Source organism: Nansenia antarctica (genome assembly GCF_963989245.1).
Source record: "Nansenia antarctica genome assembly, chromosome: 8".
NCBI classification, from domain to species: domain Eukaryota; kingdom Metazoa; phylum Chordata; class Actinopteri; order Argentiniformes; family Microstomatidae; genus Nansenia; species Nansenia antarctica.
The window spans coordinates 28,275,632-28,300,351 of record NC_137678.1 but is presented as its reverse complement, the minus strand read 5'-3'; the positions used below and the strand labels follow the sequence as shown (position 1 = coordinate 28,300,351).

Genomic DNA, 24,720 nt, shown 5'->3' with positions numbered 1-24,720 from the left:
CGATCTACGGTATGTGTCTCTAATGGTATGAATGGTAGGAAACCCTCAGCATTACTGAGAACAGTATACAAGAGAGAGAGACTTCTCCCCCCAGTCTTTCCAGTCAAATCATTTGGAATCCAGGAGGTTGCAGGTTGAATGCAGGCTCCTCAGTATCTGCTTCAAAGGTACCGGAGGAACTCACAAATCAAAACTGCAACCAAACCAGGTCACAAATCAAAACTGCAACCAAACCAGGTTTAAATTAAAATTACAAACAGCGACGACCCTCAAGTGGGTTCATCATTTTTCACATTCGATACAGAAACGTCTTTTTCCTCTCTTTGTTTGTAGTTCAAAGTTTAAACCCGCCCCTTATCGATCCATAGTCTTAAAAAAAAAAAGGGAGCCGTGAAGGTTGGGAAAGTAAAAGTGACTTTTAACCGAATAAGTCTTTCAGGTCGTTGTTGACAGATGCGCTATGTTTCATCCCGGGGGCAGCAGCAGTGTTCTGGGAGAAGTTCTGCGGGTTGAAGAAAGGGTTCGCCTGCATCCCGAACCCGCTGGGGACCCCTCCTCCCATGCCCATTGGGGGGGGGGCGGCCTGGACCGGGGCAGTCTGAGTGGGCTGGGCCGAACCGTACTGATTGAGCCAGGGGGTGGCGGCGGTGGTCCCCGCCGGGGGGGCGGGCTTGGGCTGGGCCATTTGGTTGAGGCAGACTTTGGGCTTGTTGGAGGAGAAGAGGGAGTCCAGGGCCGACATGTCGGGGGGCTTGTTGGCACCTTGGCCTGCGGAGGAGCCCTGGGTGAGGGCGCTGAAGTTCGGGGTGCTGGTGGTGGTCGCCATGCCCGAGGGACGCATGCCCCCCATCCCCCCCATGCCCACCCCCCCCCCAGCCTGGAAGCCCATGGCCGAGTTGAAGCCGTTGCTGATGCCGCCGGCGATGGTGCCCCCCTGGACGGGGGGGGGCCGGGGGGGGGCCGAGAGGGACATGCTGCCCAGGGAGGTCATGTTGTTCATCAGGCTGCTGGTGAGGTCCTTGGCCTGCCAAACACAACAGGTAATGGGGTTAGGGTTACGTATGGACGACAGATCAGATGAAATACACCTCGTTCCAAATTATTATGCAAATTATATTTTTCTCAGATTTTCCTAAATAGTCGATGCAAATGACAATCAGTATAATTTTCAAGTCATCAACCGTTAGAGTATAATTCAAATGTTATTGAACAAACCTCCCAATGATATCAGTATTTTGTTTTATTTATAAAAAACTCAAAATGCACTGTTCCAAATTATTATGCACAACAGAGTTTCAAAACATTTTATAGGTTGTAAAGAACTAAAAATGGTAATTTTATGAATTTAGGGTTGCAAAGAATACCTCTGTGTCATTTGCTGCTATAGGCATAAAAGGAGAGAAACTCATGGTGTGGCCCCCATCTTCCCCTGACCTCAACCCTATTGAGAACCTTTGGAGCATCCTCAAGCAAAATATATATGAGGGTGGGAGGCAGTTCACATCAAAACAGCAGCTCTGGGAGGCTATTCTGGCATCCTGGAAAGAAATTCAAGCAGAAACTGTCCAAAAACTCACAAGTTCAATGGATGCAAGAATTGTGAAGGTGATATCAAAGAAGGGGTCCTTATGTTAACATGTAACTTGACCTGTTAAGATGTTTTTGTTTGAAATAGCTTTTGATTTCAGTAAATATGACCTCCTAATATGACCTCCTAACCCTAAATTCATCAAATTACCATTTTTAGTTCTTTACAACCTATAAAAGGTTTTGAAACTCTGTTGTGCATAATAATTTGGAACAGTGCATTTTGAGTTTTTTATTTAAAAAACGTCCCTCGGGCATGGCGACCACCACCAGCACCCCGAACTTCAGCGCCCTCACCCAGGGCTCAATGTTTTGAAAAATATAATTTGCATAATAATTTGGAACGAGGTGTAAGGATTTCTCGCTCTAGAATTCTCACTCCAGGTCACAGGTTGTGGATGGATGGATGGTTGGTTGGATATTGTGTGTGTGCAGTACTCAAGTTATAAAAGAAAAATCAGGGGGGATGGTGGATGGTTTTATCATATGGGGACAATTTTAGCATCCCCACAGCGTCAGTGACTTCAGTGTCAGTGACTTGGTAAAAATGTCATTGCATGTGTGCGTGCCCCCCTCCCTCGCCCACAGTATTTTACTCAATATACGAAAAAAATCAATGTTGAAATAGCAGTGATACCACGTTCATTGATACAATGACATAAGGGATGGAAAGGGGGGATGGCAGTTTTAGAAGGGGGATGATTTTGACCGTTTTTATTTCAGGGGGGATGCCATCCCCCCTCATCCCCCGTCAACTCGAGTGCTGTGTGTGTGTGTGTGTGTGTGTGTGTGTGTGTGTGTGTGTGTGTGTGTGTGTTACCTGTGTGGTGGGAGTAGCTGGTTTGATACTCTGGGGGGCGAGGGGCTGCTGGTTTCGTAGTTTGATGGCCTGCTCTTGTTCCTTAGCCAGCCGCTGCTTCTCCTCCAGAGTCAGAGACATCTACGGCGAGAGAAAAGGGACAGGAGGAGAGAGAGGAGAGGAGAGGATAGAAAGAGAGTAGGGGAGAGGGAGATAGTGTTGGAGACAAAAAAAAAAAAAAAAGAGACAGGTGTCCAAATATGACCAAGTTAGACAACAAAAGAGGCACTGCCCAGGTTTGAATATGGATAGGAATAATTTACAGTCAAGCGTGTAATATGTCTGCTCTCAGTTGTGCATCACGACCGCGTTGACCTACCCTGTTGGGTTGGGAACGCGGTGCGGAGGATCCATGCTCTTTCCCGTTAACCCCTGCACTGCCAGAGCTCGCGCCGAAGAAATCATCCATCTAAAAACACACAGACAGCATTGATGTAGTCTTATATCATTTTATACTGAGAAATATAAGTCTCTATACATTTTGGCGAATCTAGCACTCAAGGAAGGCCCATTTCCTTCCTGTAAGGGATGGGCCAAGATCTGTGGCGCAGTGAATAATTCTGACTATGGACAGCGCCCATAACTTGTGTAATCACAGATTTGTATAATACGATTTGTGACCTAGATAGTGACCTCATGACCAAGGACAGTTCTATAAATATGAGTCCCACCCATCGTTGGGGGTAACTTTGCTTAATAAATGGCCTCTTTGAAGACAATTGATCTAAGCTCTATATATATTTTATCTTTATTTAGCTTTTTTTTAAGTTTGACTAAATCTATTAAGAATCAATTAAATTGCACAACAGCATCAATACGCCAGCGTGTGTGTGCATTACATACAGCCAGCGTTACCCTACAAGGCAATTATCCTGCCTTACGTCGTCACATCAAATTCAGCTGTGCCTCCTTGAATGAGAATCGACCACCCCTCCCCCCCCTCCCCCGTTGTCAAGGAAATGACCTCTCACCTGGTTGCCAGGGCTGGGGGTGCTCTTCGTGTCTTGTGATTGGTTCCCCGGGTTAGTGATAGGGTTCATGCTCCTGAGGAAGCAAGATAAGAGGGGATAGAATAGAAGGTTATTGCCTTTAAAGAACATTTCGAACAAAAGGTGATTATTCAAAAATACACAATCATACCCATAGGCTATACACAATTTCACTACAAAGGGTACCAAAACAGCTAAGAACCAGTCTTCAAAAGAATGTCAATACATATACTCGTTCTTTCATAGATAATTGTCTTTCATAGGTCATCACTGTTGACATTGTTATACTGTGAAAGGAATCCCCAATATTCCTTCCTATATTTCCACTACTCCTCCCTCCTCACTTGCTTCTCAAAACACATTGGACGAGAAGATCGAAGGGGCACCTCCCCCTTTGGGTATTGTCATCCAATGTGCTTTGAGAAGGAAGTGAGGACACAGCAGGACGTGAGGGGTAGAGGAAAGACCGCCGCGAGCAGAGAGCCCGTTCGGGTCTCTCCTCAGACGACAGGCTGCGGTACAGTGAGTTGATTGACACCTCTGCTGCTCCTGCATGGCGTGCAGCTGCTCCAGCTTGGTCTTGTGTTCCGTCTCCATGCGACACAGCATGTCTTTGATCACGGCCATGAACGAGTTAAACTGAAACACACAAGAGAGCCCCCAGGGAATGGAGAGATTAACTTGTGAGAGAGAGAGAGAGAGATAGAGAGAGAGAGACAGAGACAGACACAGATAGAGACAGACAGACAGACAGACAGACACATACAGAAAGAGACATACAGACAGACAAAAATGCATCCTATCTATTCTAGGCGTGTGTGTGTACGTTGGTGTATTTGTAGGTGTGTGTGTGTACACAGTTGCGAACAGAGAGAGACAGGGTTGTGTCTGTATTCAACACTTGGAGATTGTGTGTGTGTGTGTGTGTGCGTGTGTGTGTGTGTGCGTGTGTATGTGTGTGCGTCTGTCTACCTGGTTGAGGTTGAGGTTGTTGTCTATACTGAGGGAGACGAGGTGAGGCAGACTCTTGGTAGCGAGGTGCTCTTTGGGGATGCCCAGCTTCTTATGGGTGAAGGTGCACTTATAGATGCCTGTGGAGAACAGAACCAGCGACAATCAGACAGTCAGTTCATTCATGTAACACTTCAAAACTCTTATTTCTACTTTCGATCTTAGCCAAAAGGCAGAGAATCGATTCATACGTTAATTCAGAAACGTGTGAATCGTTTCATAAATGTTACAATGGACCTATAGCTAAGCCACGCCCCCTTTGAAAACTCGGACAAACAAACAACGCTTCACTGACAGTGACTGACTGACCGACCGTGACTGAATGACATTCAATGACTTACAATGGCGGGAGTTGGCAAATTTCTTATTTCTGATTTACCACAGCAAGTAATAGACTAATAAAACAGAGGTAATTCTCATTGGCTCTAAATCCACACTCACCAAGCACCCCAGTTTCACCCTCAACATTGACAACTCCTTGGTTTCCCACTCCCCCCAGGTTAAGAGTCTGGGTGTCGTCCTCGACAGCACCCTCTCATTCCACTCCCACGTCAACAACACCATCCGGTCTGCTTACTTCCATCTTCGTAATATCAACCGCCTCCGCCCTTCACTCACTCCCAACAGCGCCGCAATCCTGGTCCACTCCCTCGTCACTTCCCGCCTAGATTACTGTAACTCCCTTCTCTTTGGTCTCCCCCACAAACTGCTCCACAAGATCCAACTGGTCCAGAACGCTGCTGCCCGTATTGTCACCAGAACCCCTGGCATCAGTCACATCACCCCCATTCTACACCAACTCCACTGGCTCCCCATCAAACACCGCATCGATTACAAAATCCTTCTCCATACTTTCAAGGTCAGGTCTGCCTCCTCCATCAACCTGACCGTCCCCCCAGCCCGTCTGTCCACCATGGGGTTTAGAGCCTTCAGCCGCTCCGCCCCTCGCCTCTGGAACTCCCTCCCCCCCGACATCAGGAACATTGATTCAATCTCCTCATTCAAAACCCACCTCAAAACCCACCTGTTTACGCAGGCATATCCGTGTTGATTTACTGTTCCCGTGCTGCTCTGCTGCTAGCTATGTTTTATACTGTATATTTCTATGTATTTTGTATTTTTGAATTTTGTAACTGTTTTTAAATGTGTTGTTGTACGGCGACCTTGAGTGCCATGAAAGGCGCCTTATAAAATAAATGTATTATTATTATTACTTAAAGTAATAGTTTTTTAAAGATTTTTGAAGATTTTGTCTAGAAGCTTTTCACCATCAGATATTAGCGAGTCGTTTGTCCTGAGTTTTCTGCCTGTAGTGACATTTGCTGTGATATGATTGGACAATTTCTATTTTGGGGCGTGGCTTAGCGATAGGTCCATGAATAACTAAAGGCCCGGCTCCCTCTCTGACCTAGGATGCCCATGAGCACGGCAGGTTCTCGGGAGGGGATCTGCTGGAGGAAGGGCAGGATCTCGTCGATGACAAACCACTTGTCCAGGTACTCCAGGATCTTCCCCAGGCACACCAGAGAGTTCACCCGCACCTGGACACACACAGGTGTGTGCACACACAGAACAGGCATGCGCACAGACACACAGGCACACGTACACAGGCACACACAGATAGAGGACACAGAGCAGAGACACAGTCACATATTTCAGTTCAACTTAACAAAATGATAACAGACCCGTTTCCAGAAAGTGTACTTGTACTTGTTACAACCCCAAATAATGTCCAGGGAATGAGGGGGAGTAACAATTTGAATGAACCAGGGGACAAGAAACAGGGTACAAAGAACAAGGGAGACAGACAGAGAGAAAGAACGGAGGGATAGATAGATAGATAGATAAAGATAGATAGATAGATAAAGATAGATAAAGATAGATAGATAGATAGATAGATAAAGATAGATAGATAGATAGATAAAGATAGATAGATAAAGATAGATAGATAGATAGATAAAGATAGATAGATAGATAGATAAAGACAGACAGACAGAGACAGACAGACAGATAGAATGATAGATAGAACGATAGATAGATAGACAGACAGATAGATAGAATGATAGATAGATAGAACGATAGACAGATAGATAGATAGAACGATAGACAGACAGACAGACAGACAGAGGGAGAGAGAGACTGACAGCGAGCGAGGACGTCTGTAGACAGGCTGACTTGATGCGGGGGATGAGAGAGTTCTTCATGGAGGGGTAGTCGATCAGGTTGGCGAACGTAGGGATGATGTTCAGGCACAGCTCCTGTAGGGGTGTGTGGGGGGGGGGCAAACACAGGAGAGGACACGTCATTGGCCATGATGTCATCACTCAGGGGTAAGACCCTGCCTCATACCAGCGTCATGTCCAGGGGTGTACTTGTACATTAAGCCGCCTCACGCTACGGAAACAGGAGATAGGCTCCTGCCCTATGGGCCATTAGGCTCCAGAACCATCGGTTCTCAAGGCTACTTACTTATGTGGTCTTGACTACCTGTCCACTTTCTCACCTGGTTCTTGCGCTCTCTCTCTCTCTCTGGTGTGCCGACACCATCCTGCTCTCTCTCCTTCTCTCCCTCCCTACCCTCCTCTCTCCCTTTTGCTGTCAACCAAAAGGTAAACAAAACAGCCAGAGTATTTATAATCTAATAAGAGGCATAAATTGATCCATATCAATTTATAACATAATTATAATTGAATATTGGATTGCTGTGGGCAATCCAGTCAGATAATCATGTCATTTTGACTTTACTCTCTCACCTGAAAAAAAATCGTAAGTCCAACTATAAAAAACAGACATTTCCAATGCTTCAATCAACTGTCCATGTACTGTAAATATGCCATTATGGTTAGTGTTGTTCCGATACCATTTTTTGATCCCGATACCGATACCGATACCTGACCGTGCAGTACTTGCCGATACCGAGTACCGATCCGATACCACGGCGTTTGAAAAAACAAAACAAAAAAACATGTTTTTTGAGCCGCATACTCACCTCGATGTAAAATTATTGCTAACACTTAGTCTGGCACTGCTCAAAACCTTTGTAAAACTCGTAAAGTTTTTGTAAAACTTAAGTAAAAAAAAAAATGTAAAAAAAAAAAAAAAAAAAAAAAGAAGAAAGTTTTTGTAAAGTACTCGCCGATACCGATACCAGCATTTTTGTGCGTATCGGTGGCCATGCCGATACTAGTATCGGTATCAGAACAACACTAATTATGGTATTACCATGAAGCCCAACTCTAGCAGAATAAGAAAGATAGTATATCTACTTTAAGTAAAATAATAAAGTGCCTCCAGTTAGCTCTTTAGCTGGCAAGTGTGCAAGGAGACTAGCTCATCTCATCACCTCTGAGCTAGCTAGCTTGCTAGTTCTTTGACACTATTTACACTATGGAACTATAGTCAGACACTTTCTAGTCACGATAATAACGACCAATTTTAACCAACTTTCTCTGTCAGAACACTCAGCAATTATATTTGCTAACGTTTCAACTTGCTTACTTTCAATCTGCAGACATCACAGCCGGCAAAAACTCTCGCGTCTCACGCGCACACTTGCGCAAAATCTTGTATTATTCTCCAGCGCTGGCACAGCGCGAAGTGTGGAGATAGGTCTGGCTATGCGAGACTACGGCGGACTAACGTTACCAACGAGCCTATGGGCTTGCCACTCGCCAGATTCGGGTTGGGTGCGTTTAAAAAACGCGGATATTTTAGCCTGCTTGTCAGATGTTTGGTGTCTACGTCCGTAATAATTCCTCTTTCTTGGGGGGGTGGGGGGTTCCGTTGGGAGGGCGGCCCGCCCCCCCAAGGCAATGGTAGGGGAAACACTGCCCATAATCCAGTGCTGTGTAGCCAGTACCTGGATCTGTATAGAGGGGGCCTCCAGGGCCCGGTACACCATGGGCAGCACGCTGTTCTTGATGTCCTCCGCTGGGGTCTTGGTCAGCAACAGGTCCATCTTTTGCAGGAATATCAGCAATATCTAGAGAGCAAAGAAGGGGTCAAAAGAGAGGAGGGATATGATGAGTCTATTAAGAGAGGGGGGGGTGGGTGTAAGTAGTGAGTATGTGTGAGTAGTGTAGTATAGTAGTCAAGTAGCTAGTGTAAAGCATTTTTAACCATTAAAGGCACACATACACACAAAAACGCAAACACACACACACACACACACACACACACAAACGCAAACACACACACACACACACACACACACACACACACACACACACACACACACACACACACACACGCCTGAAGCACCTAGTAAAGCTTAGACAAGACCACTCACCATGTTACTAGCCTGAGAGCATGAAACGAAGAGAACAAAGAAATGGTGAAGCCCAAAGCATAGAGAATTCTCTCTAGTCAAGTCATAGAACCATAGAACCATGCAATCCCCACAGCAAACACCAGGAGACAGAGAGTGAAGCCCTTGTTACCCATGGGTCTATGAGGGTAGACAGAGAGAGTGAAGGCCTTGTTACCCCAGGGTGTATGAGGGTAGAATGTGAAGGCCTTGTTACCGCTGGGTCTATGAGGGTAGACAGGGAGAGTGAAGGCCTTGTTACCCCAGGGTGTATGAGGGTAGACAGGGAGAGTGAAGGCCTTGTTACCCCTGGGTGTATGAGGGTAGACAGGGAGAGTGAAGGCCTTGTTACCGTTGGGTGTATGAGGGTAGACAGAGAGTGAAGCCCTTGTTACCCCTGGGTGTATGAGGGTAGACAGGGAGAGTGAAGGCCTTGTTACCGTTGGGTCTATGAGGGTAGACAGGGAGACTGAAGGCCTTGTTACCCCTGGGTCTATGAGGGTAGACAGGGAGAGTGAAGGCCTTGTTACCCCTGGGTCTATGAGGGTAGACAGAGAGTGAAGCCCTTGTTACCGTTGGGTGTATGAGGGTAGACAGGGAGAGTGAAGGCCTTGTTACCGTTGGGTGTATGAGGGTAGACAGAGAGTGAAGGCCTTGTTACCCCTGGGTCTATGAGGGTAGACAGGGAGAGTGAAGGCCTTGTTACCGTTGGGTGTATGAGGGTAGACAGGGAGAGTGAAGGCCTTGTTACCGTTGGGTGTATGAGGGTAGACAGAGAGAGTGAAGGCCTTGTTACCCCAGGGTGTATGAGGGTAGACAGAGAGAGTGAAGGCCTTGTTACCCCTGGGTCTATGAGGGTAGACAGAGAGTGAAGCCCTTGTTACCCCTGGGTCTATGAGGGTAGACAGGGAGAGTGAAGGCCTTGTTACCCCAGGGTGTATGAGGGTAGACAGGGAGAGTGAAGGCCTTGTTACCGTTGGGTGTATGAGGGTAGACAGGGAGAGTGAAGGCCTTGTTACCGTTGGGTGTATGAGGGTAGACAGGGAGAGTGAAGGCCTTGTTACCCCACAGTGTATGAGGGTAGACAGGGAGAGTGAAGGCCTTGTTACCCCTGGGTGTATGAGGGTAGACAGGGAGAGTGAAGGCCTTGTTACCCCCCCCCACCCCTCCAGGGCGTACCTGTACAGGCTCCTGCTGTTTGAAGACGGGGGTGAGGTCAGGCAGGATCAGCTTGACGTACTCCTCCTTGGTGCACTCCTCGGCTATGAGCAGCACGTTGGGCAGCACAAACGGCACCATGTCTGGGTTCAGGAACTCTGAGGTGAGGGCCGGGAGGATCCGGTACACCACCACACGCTATGGAGGGAGGAGGAGGAGGAGGAGGAGGGAGGGAAGAAGGCAAAAGGTCAGATATCATAGAGTGGCTTGTGATGGGATGTTAGCACGTCCTGACAGTATGATTGTACACAAACAAAAACAGTGCTGATAACACCACACACACACACACACACACACACACACACACACACACACACACACACACACACACACACACACACACACACACACACTAAGGTTTGTTCCAGTAACAGCCCTCAGCCCCTTCTTCCTATACAGTAATACAGTGTAGATCTGAAATGCGTGGATAGGTGCAAGCAAGATGGTAGACCCTCCATCATGACACCAAAAAAAATACATTTTTCAAACACCACATTTTCTCAGATCGACGCTAATGTCTGTGGAAAAGGACCCTATGTTGGAGAGCAGCTGGGGCTAGGGGGAGGTTCTGAACGAGGCCCTGGTGTGTGGAGGACGAGGACCGCGGCTCTCACCTTGGGCAGCTTGGGCAGCACCTTGGGCAGGCCTTTGTAGAACTGAGACTTCTGCAGGTTGTCCCTCTGGAACAGGGAGTCAAAGTACTGCAGCGTCACCGCCCCCACGTCATCGAAGAACGGGATCTGGAAAACACACACACACGCGCACACGCACACACACACACACACACACACACACACACACACAGGGATTACCAAACTAGACTATGAAGATAAGTGAAACAAGTCGAAGCCCAGACACACACACACACACACACACACACACACACACACACACACACACACAGCCAACGTTGGCAAAGATAACACATAACAACTCGACTGCCCCTCAACCTGGCCTGAGGTAGACCTAGCGTGCTAGCCTTGAGAGTAGAAGGGAGGGTGTGATGTGTTATCTGTCATACGTGTGGGTCACAGACGGTCGGTCCTGACCTTGGTCATCTGGTCGGCGTCCGGTCGCACGTTGGGCGCGACGCTGAGCAGCATCTTGACGTGCTCCCGCACCTCCTCTGGGATCTTGTTCAGCATGGCCGGACTCAGCCTGCTCAGCTGCAGAGAGAGAGGAGGGGAGGGGGGGGTTTACCACTTGTGTCCTTTCCATAGACTTGTGGTTCAGTGGTACTATTGTTAACTTCTGCTTCAAAATCCATCTTCCATTTAGGTTCTCTCTCTCTCTGTCTCTCTCTGTGTCTGTGTCTCTCTGTGTCTGTGTGTCTCTGTGTCTCTGTCTCTCTGTGTCTGTGTCTCTCTGTGTCTGTGTCTCTCTGTGTCTGTGTCTCTCTCTGTCTGTCTGTCTCTCTGTGTCTGTGTGTCTCTCTGTGTCTGTGTGTCTCTCTGTGTCTGTGTGTCTCTCTGTGTCTGTGTGTCTCTCTCTGTCTGTGTCTCTCTCTGTCTGTGTCTCTCTCTGTCTGTGTCTCTCTCTGTCTGTGTCTCTCTCTCTGTCTCTCTGTCTCTCTCTCTCTCTCTCTCTCTCTCAGTGTCTGTGTCTCTCTGTGTCTGTGTGTCTCTCTGTGTCTGTGTGTCTCTGTGTCAGTGTCTCTCTCTGTCTGTGTCTCTCTCTGTCTGTGTCTCTCTCTGTCTGTGTCTCTCTCTGTCTGTGTCTCTCTCTCTGTCTCTCTGTCTCTCTCTCTCTCTCTCAGTGTCTGTGTCTCTCTGTGTCTGTGTCTCTCACCTGGTCCAGCTGCCTGCTGAAGCTCTTGAAGATGTCGTGCTTGTTGACGGTCAACACGGGCTTGCCCTCGTTGAAGACGGCGTGCATGACCACTCCCAGCGAGTACATGTCCGAGGCTGAGTCGCAGCTGACGGACAGGATGTACTCCGGGGCCAGGTACTCCGGGTTGGGCAGGCAGAGAGGAGGGAGGTTGGGTTCCCACTCCTTACACGAGTACTTTAGCTGGAGGAGGAGGGGGGGGGGGCAGCATGGATGTGTTTTTAACACACGGATACAGTACACAGTCAGATGCACACACACACACACACACACACACACACACACACACGCACACGCACACGCATGCACAATACACAACATAAAGTACGTACACAAGACACACAAACAAGAAAATGAAGCATTCAAACATACACTCGCACGTACGGATTCGGATTCGAACACACACACACACACACACACACAAAATGTGTGTCCGGTGGTAGAGTCTTACCTCAGCATCGGAGGGGTTGATGGAGGAGATGCTGAAGTCGAAGCCCATGATCTTCCAGGCTCCGCTCTTGTTGAGGATGATGTTCTCTGGACTCAGGTTCCCATGGACCATCTTCACCCCGCTGTGGAGGAAGCACAGGCCCTCCGAGATCTGAGAGAGAGAGAGAGAGAGAGAGAGGGGGGGGGGGGGGGGGGGGGGGGGAAGGTGATGAGGAAGAGGGAGGAGGGAAGGCGGGGAGGTTAGATGGAAGAGAGGGATGGAGAGGGCATGGAGAGATTAGAGGGATATTAGAGAGAGTAGAGGGAGAAAGAAGACAGGAAAAATAAAGCGAAAGAGAGAAAGTCAGGGAGAGAGAGAGAGAGAGAGAGCCAGGAGGGAGGGAGTAGAAACAAAATAAAGGAGAAAAAAAAGAAAGAATCTGTGAGACTCGTTCCAGGCGTTTTGTAACACTTGAGGGGAAACAAAAGAACAAACAGTTTACAGTATAACAGCCGGTTCCTAGCTGTACTTGACAGGACTGTTCTAGCTCCTGATAAACCATGCAGCAATACAGACGCTCTTATGAAAAGGCACGACTCTTAATAACTATACTGCTTTGTACAGAGTGTAATCAACGGAAATAGAGTGGTGCTGTGATTAATTGTGTTAGTCTAATAGACTCTAAGAGGAACTGGTTACATTGCCTGGTAATATAGCAATTACAGCAGCTTGGACACAAAAGCGAAGATAAGAATGTAGTAGTCACATGAGGTCAACACATTGGAATGATGACGTTTATTGTCAGTGTTTTACAACAAGGCTGTCACAATGGCCGCGCCTCGAACTTCCTCCATGCCGGTGTTAGTTTAAGACGGGTGTGGGTGTCTGTCTGTGTGTGTGTGTGTGTGTGTGTGTGTGTGTGTGTGTGTGTGTGGGTGTGTGTGTGTGGGTGGGTGGGTGTGTTCAGTGTCAGGTGCTACCTGCAGCAGGCCATATTTGGTCTCCACGTCGTACAGCTTGTACTCTTTGATGTCTGTGGGCACGGGGGTGGGCAGGTTCTCCCACTGGCCCAGCACGTTGGAGAGGCTGGCGAACACCGGCTCTGTGCAGAACGCCAGGCAGTCCCTGGGGAGAGGAGGGAGAGGGAGGGAGGGAGAGGAGGAGGGAGAGGAGGGAGAGGAGGGAGAGGGAGTGAGAGGAGGGAGAGGAGGGAGAGGAGGGAGAGGAGAGAGAGGAGGGAGAGGAGGGAGAGGGAGGGAGAGGTGGGAGAGGAGAGAGAGGAGGGAGAGGAGGGAGAGGAGGGAGAGAGGAGGGAGAGGAGGGAGAGGAGGGAGAGGGAGGGAGAGGAGGGAGAGGAGGGAGAGGAGGGAGAGGAGGGAGAGGGAGGGAGAGGTGGGAGAGGAGAGAGAGGAGGGAGAGGAGGGAGAGAGGAGGGAGAGGAGGGAGAGGGAGGGAGAGGAGGGAGAGGAGGGAGAGGAGGGAGGGAGAGGGAATTACAAGTCAGTACCATCAAATAATAACTGATCCAAATCATGTTCAAAATGTCAGAGAGAGAGAGAGAGAGAGAGAGAGAGAGAGAGAGAGAGAGATAGAGATAGAGATAGAGATAGAGATAGAGATAGAGATAGAGATAGAGATAGAGATAGAGATAGAGATAGAGAGAGAGAGAGAGAGAGAGAGAGACAGAGAGAGAGAGATAGAGAGAGAGAGGGTGAGAGAGAGAGAGAGAGAGAGAGAGAGAGAGAGAGAGAGAGAGAGGGTGAGAGAGAGAGAGAGAGAGAGAGAGAGAGAGCTCCCAGCCTTGCTCTGGCAGGCAGAATGTATAATTCAGTGCCCAAACTGCGTAGCTGGGCCCAAGGCTTTTGATCATGCTTGGCTGCAGTGCGGGGGGGGGTGTACACACACACACACACACACACACACACATTACACACACACACACACACACACACACACAAACACACACACACACACAATCACCCTAATAACTTTTAATGTGTCAGTGTTTATCATCAGACCATTTCATAATTAATTGTAGTAATTACACCAAGGCATCAATTAGGAACGTAGTAACATTAAAGTAATTTTTAAAAATGAATTTAGAAACCAATGTCTTCGCAGATTTGGCAACATTCTGCACATTTATAATAATCATTTATAATTCAGCTTTAAAAAAAAATCAATTAAACCTTAGTCTTGAACCCTGTGATAATCATGGATCTGGGTCTTTGATGTGTTAGGTGCACCTCTTACACTGTAACATTTAGTGTCTCTTGTTCTCCCGTGTTACACAGTGAGAAGTTTTCATGGTCACATAAATACAAATAACTGAGTTTGTAGGATCTAATGCTTCCAATCGTTTACCTTGACTCCTCTGTGTGTGTGTGTGTGTGTGTGTGTGTGTGTGTGTGTGTGTGTGTGTGTGTGTGTGTGTTTGTGTGTGTCTACTTTGACTCCTCCGTGTGTGTGTGTGTGTGTGTGTGTGTGTGTGTGTGTGTGTGTACCTTGAATCCTCCGTGTGTGTGTGTGTGTGTGTCTACCTTGAATCCTCCGTGTGTGTGTGTGTGTGTGTGTGTGTGTGTGTGTGTATGTCTACTTTGACTCCTCCATGTGTGTGTGTGTGTGTGTCTACTTTGACTCCTCCATGTGTGTGTGTGTGTGTGTGTGTGTGTGTGTGTGGGGGGGGGGGGGGGGTGTCTACCTTGACTCCTCCTTGTGTGTGTGTGTGTGTCTACTTTGACTCCTCCATGTGTGTGTGTGTGTGTGTGTGTGTGGGTGGGTGTCTACTAGGGATGGACGGTTTTTCGGTTATACCGAAAACCGGGGTTTATAAAAATAGAAACGGTTTTTTATCAAAACCGTCTGAAACCGGATTTTTTTTTTTTTTTTAATATTCTATTGTATATTCTATGTTGTTCAAAGAATAAAACTGGAACATGTCACATGTTTGTCGTGTGTGAAAATAACAATGATACAGTCTGAATCTGCCGCGCAATGAGTGAGAGGTTTGGTCAGTTGTGAAGAATAACTGAGGATTAATATCTAATTGGGATTATATTTAAGGGTAACGAATCACTCTATGGGAAAGATAGTTGCCTTCAGTTATTGGTAGATAGGAAAGGTTTTTTACAATTACTCGCTTACATTTAATAAGATCATTTTCGCTGCTCTCTGTAAAGCGCATTGGGTCACTTTTGTGAGAAATGCGCTATAGAAATAAAATGTGATTTGATTTGATATCAATTAGGGCTGCAACTAACGATTATTTTGATAATCGATTAATCTGTCGATTATTTTCGGTTAGTCGGTTAATCGGATACCAAAAAACACGGGGAAAAGATGTAAAAAAAAGATTTTTTTTCATTTTTGTTTTGTTTTAATAAAAAAGATTTATTTTGCAAATTTTATTTTATGTTTTCTAAATCAGCCAGGCCTATACATATACATGTGCAAAATGAATAAGTATTAATAAAAAATAAAAAATAATATAAATAAAAAAGGCTTTGCTACATCAAATAGGTTTAACAACAGGCCATGGACTATGGCGGTAGATTGTTTCAATAAAGTAGTTGAACTCTAGCTCAATACATGCATTGTTTTAGGTAATAACTTTGCTTAATGTAAAGGTCAGTAACCCAAAGTGCAATATAGGCTACAGACAAGACACTAATGTTTTTATATAACAGATATGCTCCAAAACAATGCAATGTGTCCTCTCACTCCATACAATAGGCTAGGCGACAGTCAGTGCCTCACTCTAACTCACGGGTAGCTTGGTAGGCTACCACTAGCTAGCCTTTAGCTTATCACCTCTGCTCTACCACTGACGTTAGCCAGCTAGCTAAATACACTTGTCATGCAATATTGAATTCATGAATGCGAGCAAACACTCACTGGCTATCGCATTACATTACAGTCATTTAGCTGACGCTTCGCCAGAACTCACACTAACGCATTTGCATGGAGAGCAGGAGACCATGGAAGGGCTGAGCCCAGCAGGACTTATATAATAAAACAATAGGAAGTTAGCTGTAACCCTCCTCTATAGAAACATAGTTAGTGTAACCCTCCTCTTTAGAAACATAGTTAGTGTAACCCTCCTCTATAGAAACATAGTTAGTGTAACCCTCCTCTATAGAAACATAGTTAGTGCTCTGGTTCTCAGCACAGCTACGCAGACTACAGCTGGACGAGCAGAGTAGTGACAGTCAGCTAGCGGCAGCAGCGAGCTAACCCTGCTAGCTAACTCACTAGCATGTCCTGACAGCAGACAGCAGACAGCTTCACTCTCAAGGCTTTTGAGTAGCATGATTTAAATGTAGTCGCCGCGCCGGTGTAGGTACCGGATTTTCCCATTTTCCCGGTTCCGGTCATAGGTTCTGCCCTTTCCGGCCATAGGTAGCGCTATGATTCGCTATGATTCGCGATGCCTACACCGACCGCAAGACAGCGTGGCGTGCGTCAACAGGAAGTAGGTTTGTTATGGAAACAAAACCAGAAAAAAAAAAAAAAAAAAAAAAAAACGAATCGATAATGGCATTCGTCGCCAACGAATTTCGTTATCGATTATTATCGATTTAATCGATTCGTTGTTGCAGCCCTAATATCAATCAATCAATCAAACTGTATTTATGTTCTATAGCACAAATCATGCATTGAATGTAACTCCAAGTGCAGTATTTACTAAACCACAATATAATAAAACAAGAGCTATACGGATCAAGAGTGTTTGTGCACAGCGCCACTGTGTGTGAAGGCGCTACTGAAAGTGATGACAGAACGCATGTCTAAGAAGATACGCGGTCACTTAGTGACGCAAAGGTAGTTCTGTATTTATCTCTATCTGTATTAGTACATTTATTTTGAAAGCTCTATTTTGACAGCTCTACCATGGGCACTTTTATTTTGATGGGGCATTCTTTGTTGATTGACTTACGACAGTTCAGGACGAGTCAGTCTCGCGGCATGTGGTTTTTATGAAAAGCTTTAAGTATGTTCACTGCATAATTCTAAGTCTAATATTTCAGTGATTATTGAGCAGTATTCAAATATTTAAATACATTGAGCAGCAGCTGAAACTTTGTCTAAGAACCAAGATATTGAGAAAGCAGTTCATTCAATGAAGACGCTGTTCCAAGAGATGATCTTCCGTGCAGGCGTGCACCCTGGATCAGCGGAGCTGGTGTGTGAAGTGTTCATGTGTTTTCATGTATGGTGTAGCTTACAAAAGTCTGCCTTTCCACTTATATTTGTGAAACTAAGTAGCCTAAATGTGTTGCGACTGTGCTTACGGTGTTTTAATGGTGTTCGACATGAGTGTATTGTAGCAGTAGGGCTCAATTATTTGAAATTGTCGCTCTTTTTTTCTTTTCTTTTTTTTCCTTTTTTTTTTCGGTTAACCGGAAAACCCCGGTTTTAGTCTTTGACGGTTTTTTGGTTTCAATAATTGGAAACCGTCCATCCCTAGTGTCTACCTTGACTCCTCCGTGTGTGTGTGTGTGTGTGTGTGTGTCTACCGTGACTCCTCCAGCGGGTGCTGCACGGTGAGCAGGCGGGGGTGGCGCAGGCGGGTCAGCTGCTGCACGCCTTTCTTGAGCGAGTCGACGATCTGGTCCTTGTCAAACTTCTGGTACTTATCCACCGTCTTCTTATCGAACACAAACACGGCCACCTCCTGAAAGCACACAGACAGACAACCGCAACGGAGTCACCATCATCTGCATAAATAGTAAGGGCATTTTACCAGATATTTGACCAATCTGCGAAGTAAATCGTTACCAAGAAATTTCTTCACCAATGTGTTTCTAAAGGTGTGTAATAACATGTCCTAAAAGGTTGAAATTCAACTCCTGTGGGAAACCTCATAAAAAACTGCTCAAAGTTGGGGTACCGATAACCGATTTTCGAAAATTCGAAAATGCTTAAATTGGACTTGAGTAACTTTTGAGGGGTCAAACTAGGCATTTTTCATGATTCTGAGTTGATTGCAGGCATTTATTTGTCACCAAGAGCACTTCCTGGTGCAACCCCCAAACCCCCCCCACCCCCATTGGTGGTTGGCATTCAAAGTGAGGAAGTTTAAAGGTAACAGGTAACATTAGACAACATTAGACAGCACCAGCAGAGAGGCACTATCATGGGCATGGACACTTAGTCATAGGCCTCACTACATGTGGAACAATAGAACCAGGCTGCTTGAGCTACTCACACAGCCCAGCAGAGAGGTACTATCATGGGCATGGAAACAGAGTCATAGGCCTCACTACATGTGGAACAATAGAACCAGGCTGCTTCATTTACTCACACAGCCCAGCAGAGAGACACTATCATGGGCATGGAAACAGAGTCATAGGCCTCACTACATGTGGAACAATAGAACCAGGCTGCTTCAGCTACTCACTCAGCCCAGCAGAGAGACACTCTGCTGGGCAGTAACTTACCTGTTATGGAGGCCTAAAAAAAGGGAGCTGAATAGCTTCACTCTCACCTCCCATTGTGGAAGAGATGTACCAACATGAGATGTACCAAGGACTACCAGAGGTGTTCAGCTAGACACACAGCCCAGAGACAACACACCTTCCATGGGTGCTGTGACTAGGCCTGTGGCCCTATGCTGGAGGTCACATGAGCTCCAGGGCCTAACTGCTACTCTGTCAGTCCGATTAGGAGTGCTCTCACTGGGCCTAGCTGTCTACCATTCACCCCTCATCTGGAGCTCTGACCTCCAGGGCCTAACTGCTACTCTGTCAGTCCGATTAGGAGTTCTCTCACTGGGCCTAGCTGTCTACCAGTCACCCCTCTTCTGGAGCTCTGACCTCCAGGCTCTATGTGATACACTGCCAGTCCGATTAGGAGAGCCCTCACTGGGCCTAGCTGTCTACCAGTCACCCCTCTTCTGGAGCTCTGACCTCCAGGCTCTATGTGATACACTGCCAGTCCGATTAGGAGTGACCTCACTGGGCCTAGCTGTCTACCAGTCACCCCTCTTCTGGAGCTCTGACCTCCAGGCTCTATGTGATACACTGCCAGTCCGATTAGGAGTGACCTCACTGGGCCTAGATGTCTACCAGTCACCCCTCTTCTGGAGCTCTGACCTCCAGGCTATATGTGATACACTGCCAGTCCGATTAGGAGAGCCCTCACTGGGCCTAGCTGTCTACCAGTCACCCCTCTTCTGGAGCTATGACCTCCATGATAGTGCCTCTCTGCTGGGCTGTGTGAGTAGCTCAAGCAGCCTGGTTCTATTGTTCCACATGTAGTGAGGCCTATGACTAAGTGTCCATGCCCATCATAGTGCCTCTCTGCTGGTGCTGTCTAATGTTGTCTAATGTTACCTGTTACCTCCAAACTTCCTCACTTTGAATGCCAACCACCAATGGGGATGGGGGGGGGGGTTTGGGGGTTGCACCAGGAAGTGCTCTTGGTGACAAATAAATGCTTGCAATCAACTCAGAATCATGAAAAATGCCTAGTTTGACCCCTCAAAAGTTACTCAAGTCCAATTTAAGCATTTTCGAATTTTCGAAAATCGGGTATCGGTACCCCAACTTTGAGCAGTTTTTTATGAGGTTTCCCACAGGAGTTGAATTTCAACCTTTTAGGACATGTTATTACACACCTTTAGAAACACATTGGTGAAGAAATTTCTTGGTAACGATTTACTTCGCAGATTTTCATATGTTTCCCTTACTAAAAGGAGTTATGTTAAGTTACTGCAGATGTCACATTTACTGTTGAGGGGAATCAGCCTCATACACACAGATGTAGCCTATATGAGACGCTTGTCACTTTCTGACTGGTTTTAACCATAACCCTAACTTTCCCCCTAGTGTACCTGGGGGAGGAGAGAGAGAGAGAGAGAGAGAGAGAGAGAGAGAGAGGGGGGGGGGGAGAGAGAGAGAGAGAGAGAGAGAGAGGGTTAAAGTATGTACCTGGTGTTAGGGCTGCAACCAACGATTATTTTGATAATCGATTAATCAACCGATTATTTTTTCGATTAATCGCTTAATCGGATACAAAAAAACGGGGGGGAAAGAATTTTTTTACAAATATTTTTTTATTATTTTTTATTATTATTAAAAAAGATTTCTTTTGCAAATTTTATTTTATGTTTTCTAAATCAGCCAGGCCTATACATATACATGTGCAAAATGAATAAGTTTTAATAAAAAATAAAAAATAATATAAATAAAAAAGGCGTTGCTACATCAAATAGGTTTAACAGGCCATGGACTATGGCGGTAGATTGTTTCAATAAAGTAGTTGAACTCTAGCTCAATACATGCATTGTTTTAGGTAATAACTTTGCTTAATGTAAAGGTCAGTAACCCAAAGTGCAATATAGGCTACAGACAAGACACTAATGTTTTTATATAACAGATATGCTCCAAAACAATGCAATGTGTCCTCTCACTCCATACAATAGGCTAGGCGACAGTCAGTGCCTCACTCTAACTCACGGGTAGCTTGGTAGGCTACCACTAGCTAGCCTTTAGCTTATCACCTCTGCTCTACCACTGACGTTAGCCAGCTAGCTAAATACACTTGTCATGCAATATTGAATTCATGAATGCGAGCAAACACTCACTGGCTATCGCATTACATTACAGTCATTTAGCTGACGCTTCGCCAGAACTCACACTAACGCATTTGCATGGAGAGCAGGAGACCATGGAAGGGCTGAGCCCAGCAGTACTTATATAATAAAACAATAGGAAGTTAGCTGTAACCCTCCTCTATAAGAAACATAGTCAGTGTAACCCTCCTCTATAGAAACATAGTTAGTGCTCTGGTTATCAGCACAGCTACGCAGACTACAGCTGGACGAGCAGCGTAGTGACAGTCAGCTAGCGGCAGCAGCGAGCTAACCCTGCTAGCTAACTCACTAGCATGTCCTGACAGCAGACAGCAGACAGCTCCGGTCATAGGTTCTGCCCTTTCCGGCCATAGGTAGCGCTATGATTCGCTATGATTCGCGATGCCTACACCGGCCGCAAGACAGCGTGGCGTGCGTCAACAGGAAGTAGGTTTGTTATGGAAACAAAACCCGACCCAAAAAAATAATAATAAACGACGAATCGATAATGGCATTCGTCGCCAACGAATTTCATTATCGATTTTTAGCAATTTTATCGATTCGTTGTTGCAGCCCTACCTGGTGTACCTGGGGGAGGAGAGAGAGAGAGAGAGAGAGAGAGAGAGAGAGAGAGAGAGAGAGAGAGAGAGAGAGAGAGAGAGAGAGAAGAGAGAGAGAGAGAGAGAGAGAGAGAGAGAGAGAGAGAGAGAGAGAGAGTTAAAGTATGTACCTGGGGGAGATCAACCGATACCGATTTTTTTTTAAATACATAACTGTAGGCCTACTGACTGGATAGCCTACATATTTTTTGCTTTTTAGACAAAAGTTTTGATCCATTAGGCACCAAGCAAACGCAGACCCATTTTTATGGCATAGTAAAAGTCTGGCCTATCACCCAGTTAGGGCCTGAAGCCCAAGTCAGTCGATATGGCTGTATAAAAAACATCATAAACGTGGCCTTCATGGTTTACATACTGTTACGTCCTCCTATGTTTTCTGTTCAGTTATCTGTCTTCCCCAGGAAAAAAAGAAAAAAAAATCGTTTTTTGCGATCGGCCATTTTTGCCGATCACCGATCGAGTCATTTGGAGTGAAATCGGCCGATTTAAATCGGTGGCCGATAAATCGGAGCATCCCTAGTTCTACTCATTGTGATTCCGTGCTGCCTGCCACCCACCTGTTTGGTGGACTTCTTGGTTCCGTTGTAGATCCTCCAGCACATGCCGGGCCCCCCGCTGGCGATGTGGCGGCCCACCTCAAACTCCCGCGTCACCGGGTTGCCCATGACAGCGCTGGTGACGTCGGCCGTCACCTTGGTGACGGTGCTCTTTAGCTTGTTCAGCATGGACTCCATGACTCTGGCCTGACGTTTGACCTGGGGGAAGAGAGAGGGGGAGAGAGAGAGAGAGAGAGAGAGAGAGAGAGAGAGAGAGAGAGAGAGAGAGAGAGAGAGAGAGAGAGAGAGAGAGGGAGAGAGGGAGAGGGAGGGGGAGAGAGAGAGAGACGGGGTTATCACAAGTATGTGAAGTGAATTCATACAGACATCTCACACACAGTCACACAACTCTTCCCACACTCTGATGCACCTGACAGTTTGTCCCCAGAGCAAAATCACAGATCTTGCACGTGATCAAACAGCAGTGTTACAGCTACAGGCAGTAGCACAGTACATCAAATGAGGTCTGCCGTCACCTCCGCATTCAATCAACACGTTGGTCTCTCATGGCTCAGTCTGACACAGTAGTGCTGGGTGCAACCTTCTCTAGAACAAGCTGTATGTGCCTTCCTTAGGCTTACGCACACACACAGAGACAGACACACACACACACACACACACACACACACACACACACAGAGGAGTTAAGGTAGACACACACACACACACACACACACAGGGGAGTTAAGGTAGACACACACACACACACACACACACACACACTGCAGTATATGAGAGAGACAGTTCAGTCAATAAATGAATGAATAGCCTACAAATTAGTATGCATTTTTACCACCCAGAGTGTTTGGCCATATCCCAAAGCTACACGCTCCTCAAACCAAGATAAAAGTCACCCCCCCCCCAATAGCGGAGAGCGAACGCACGCTCCGACATAATATCCTATTAACATATTCAACAGTGAGCTCCCACCACCAACCGACTACTGAGGAAGCCATTGATCATCATCTGAATAATAATAAACCTCGTTGAGTCACTGAAGCCCCTGTGCCCCATGTGGTATGATGTCATTGCACTGACTCCTTAACACCTAGTCCTGCCTCTGCTATTGCCAAGAGCCATAATCGAGTAAGCAGAGAGCCAAGGGCTTAAATGGGGGGGAGAGAGGAGAGGAAACCGGTCGATAAACCATGACTTAATTAGCCTGTCTCTATTTGTCTGTTTGTTACAAGAGACTGTCTTTCTCTCTCTGCCCTGAATTTTAAAACACACACACAGAAAAAAAAACAGATAACAGATGACTCACACAATTTTGTTTTGCGTCACGTAAAATATAGGCTTGAGTGTCAACGCAGTCAGTGTGTCCCAAACGATATTATTCATGAGGAGGACACAATCTTTTTCTTTCTCCATATTCTATAATTGTCGGTTAGGCACCTTAATCTTGGACAACTTGCAGAGTTTAGCAGTCAGAGCGAGCAAAAAAAAAGTGTTAAAAAAAATCATAGATGATAATCATTCCTATACATGAATGCACAGGCACAAACTGCCACTGACGCAGACACTTCAAATGTGATCTGTATATTAATGTCAAATGTCAATCATATGTGTCGATATTGGCACAAGACAAGTGAACCTCTCTGTCTGTGTCGGTGATGATGTGTGGATCGACGGTTTGCAACGAATAACAACTCGAATCGTTGAGAAATACACAGCATGCAAAACACGATACACTTCGCCGAGGAACACCTGTGAACGTGTGACACTGACGGACACAGAGAGACACAGAGAGACACAGAGAGATACAGAGAGATACAGAGAGATACAGAGAGATACAGAGAGACACAGAGAGACAGAGAGAGAGAGAGAGAGACAGACAGAGAGACACAGAGACACAGAGAGAGATACAGAGAGACACAGAGAGACAGAGAGAGAGAGAGAGAGAGACAGAGAGACACAGAGACACAGAGAGAGATACAGAGAGACACAGAGAGACACAGAGAGACACAGAGACACAGAGAGAGACAGAGACACAGAGAGACACAGAGACACAGAGAGACAGAGAGAGATACAGAGAGACACAGAGAGAGACAGAGACACAGAGAGAGACAGAGACACAGAGAGACACAGAGACACAGAGAGACACAGAGAGACACAGAGAGACACAGAGAGACACAGAGACACACAGAGAGACACAGAGATGGGTTGGTTGGGTTGTGTTGTGTTGGGTTGTCCTAATGACGCATACAACATGATTACCACATATCCAGATATACTGACCACAGCCACGACTTCAATAGGTTTTCCAAAATTGCCGTTCTTCAGTTTGCTATGATATCTACCACCCTATCCAGAAGAACCTGTTCGGGCCCCAGGATGCTCGTTTAAATAACAACAGCAACTAACAGCTAGGCTAGGCTGCGTTCGTCACATTCGTTCTGAGAGCGCCGGAGCGCACACTGGGTTCGACGTCATAAAGGGGACCGAGTGATTTGATTGGACAAGAGGCGTTCCGCGAGTGCTACTCAGATTTCCAGAGCGAATTTACGAATGCACCCCCCTAGGCAGACTAGCTAATAGCATGATGCTACGTAGACGTGTTTATTCAGACGCGGTCTGGCGTCACTTGCGTCTTAAAACAACTGTTCCACGCTTACCTGTGTCACGAAGACGCGAGGGGTACTGCGGTTCCGATGCGTCGAGTTTAGAGTTAGGGTGAAACAGCCGTCAGTGAGAGCTGCGGT

General features: G+C 46.5%; 1 protein-coding gene across 1 annotated transcript; it reads right to left on the bottom strand.

Annotated features, from left to right (window-relative positions):
- Positions 1–418: 418 nt before the first annotated feature.
- scyl2 (SCY1 like pseudokinase 2) lies at positions 419–24,685 on the bottom strand (the record flags this gene model as incomplete). Its single annotated transcript, XM_080537945.1, has 19 exons — positions 24,634–24,685; positions 21,980–22,177; positions 17,744–17,901; positions 13,208–13,352; positions 12,249–12,398; positions 11,759–11,980; positions 11,020–11,136; positions 10,585–10,710; positions 9,932–10,108; positions 8,735–8,746; positions 8,306–8,428; positions 6,591–6,704; positions 5,855–5,987; positions 4,408–4,526; positions 3,974–4,074; positions 3,418–3,490; positions 2,766–2,855; positions 2,408–2,527; positions 419–1,024 (listed from the first exon to the last, which is right to left on the bottom strand). Exons 2-19 carry the CDS (start codon positions 22,154–22,156, stop codon positions 419–421), a joined length of 2,763 nt encoding a protein of 920 aa, XP_080394071.1. The 5' UTR covers positions 22,157–22,177; positions 24,634–24,685.
- Between the last annotated feature and the right edge of the window lie 35 nt (positions 24,686–24,720).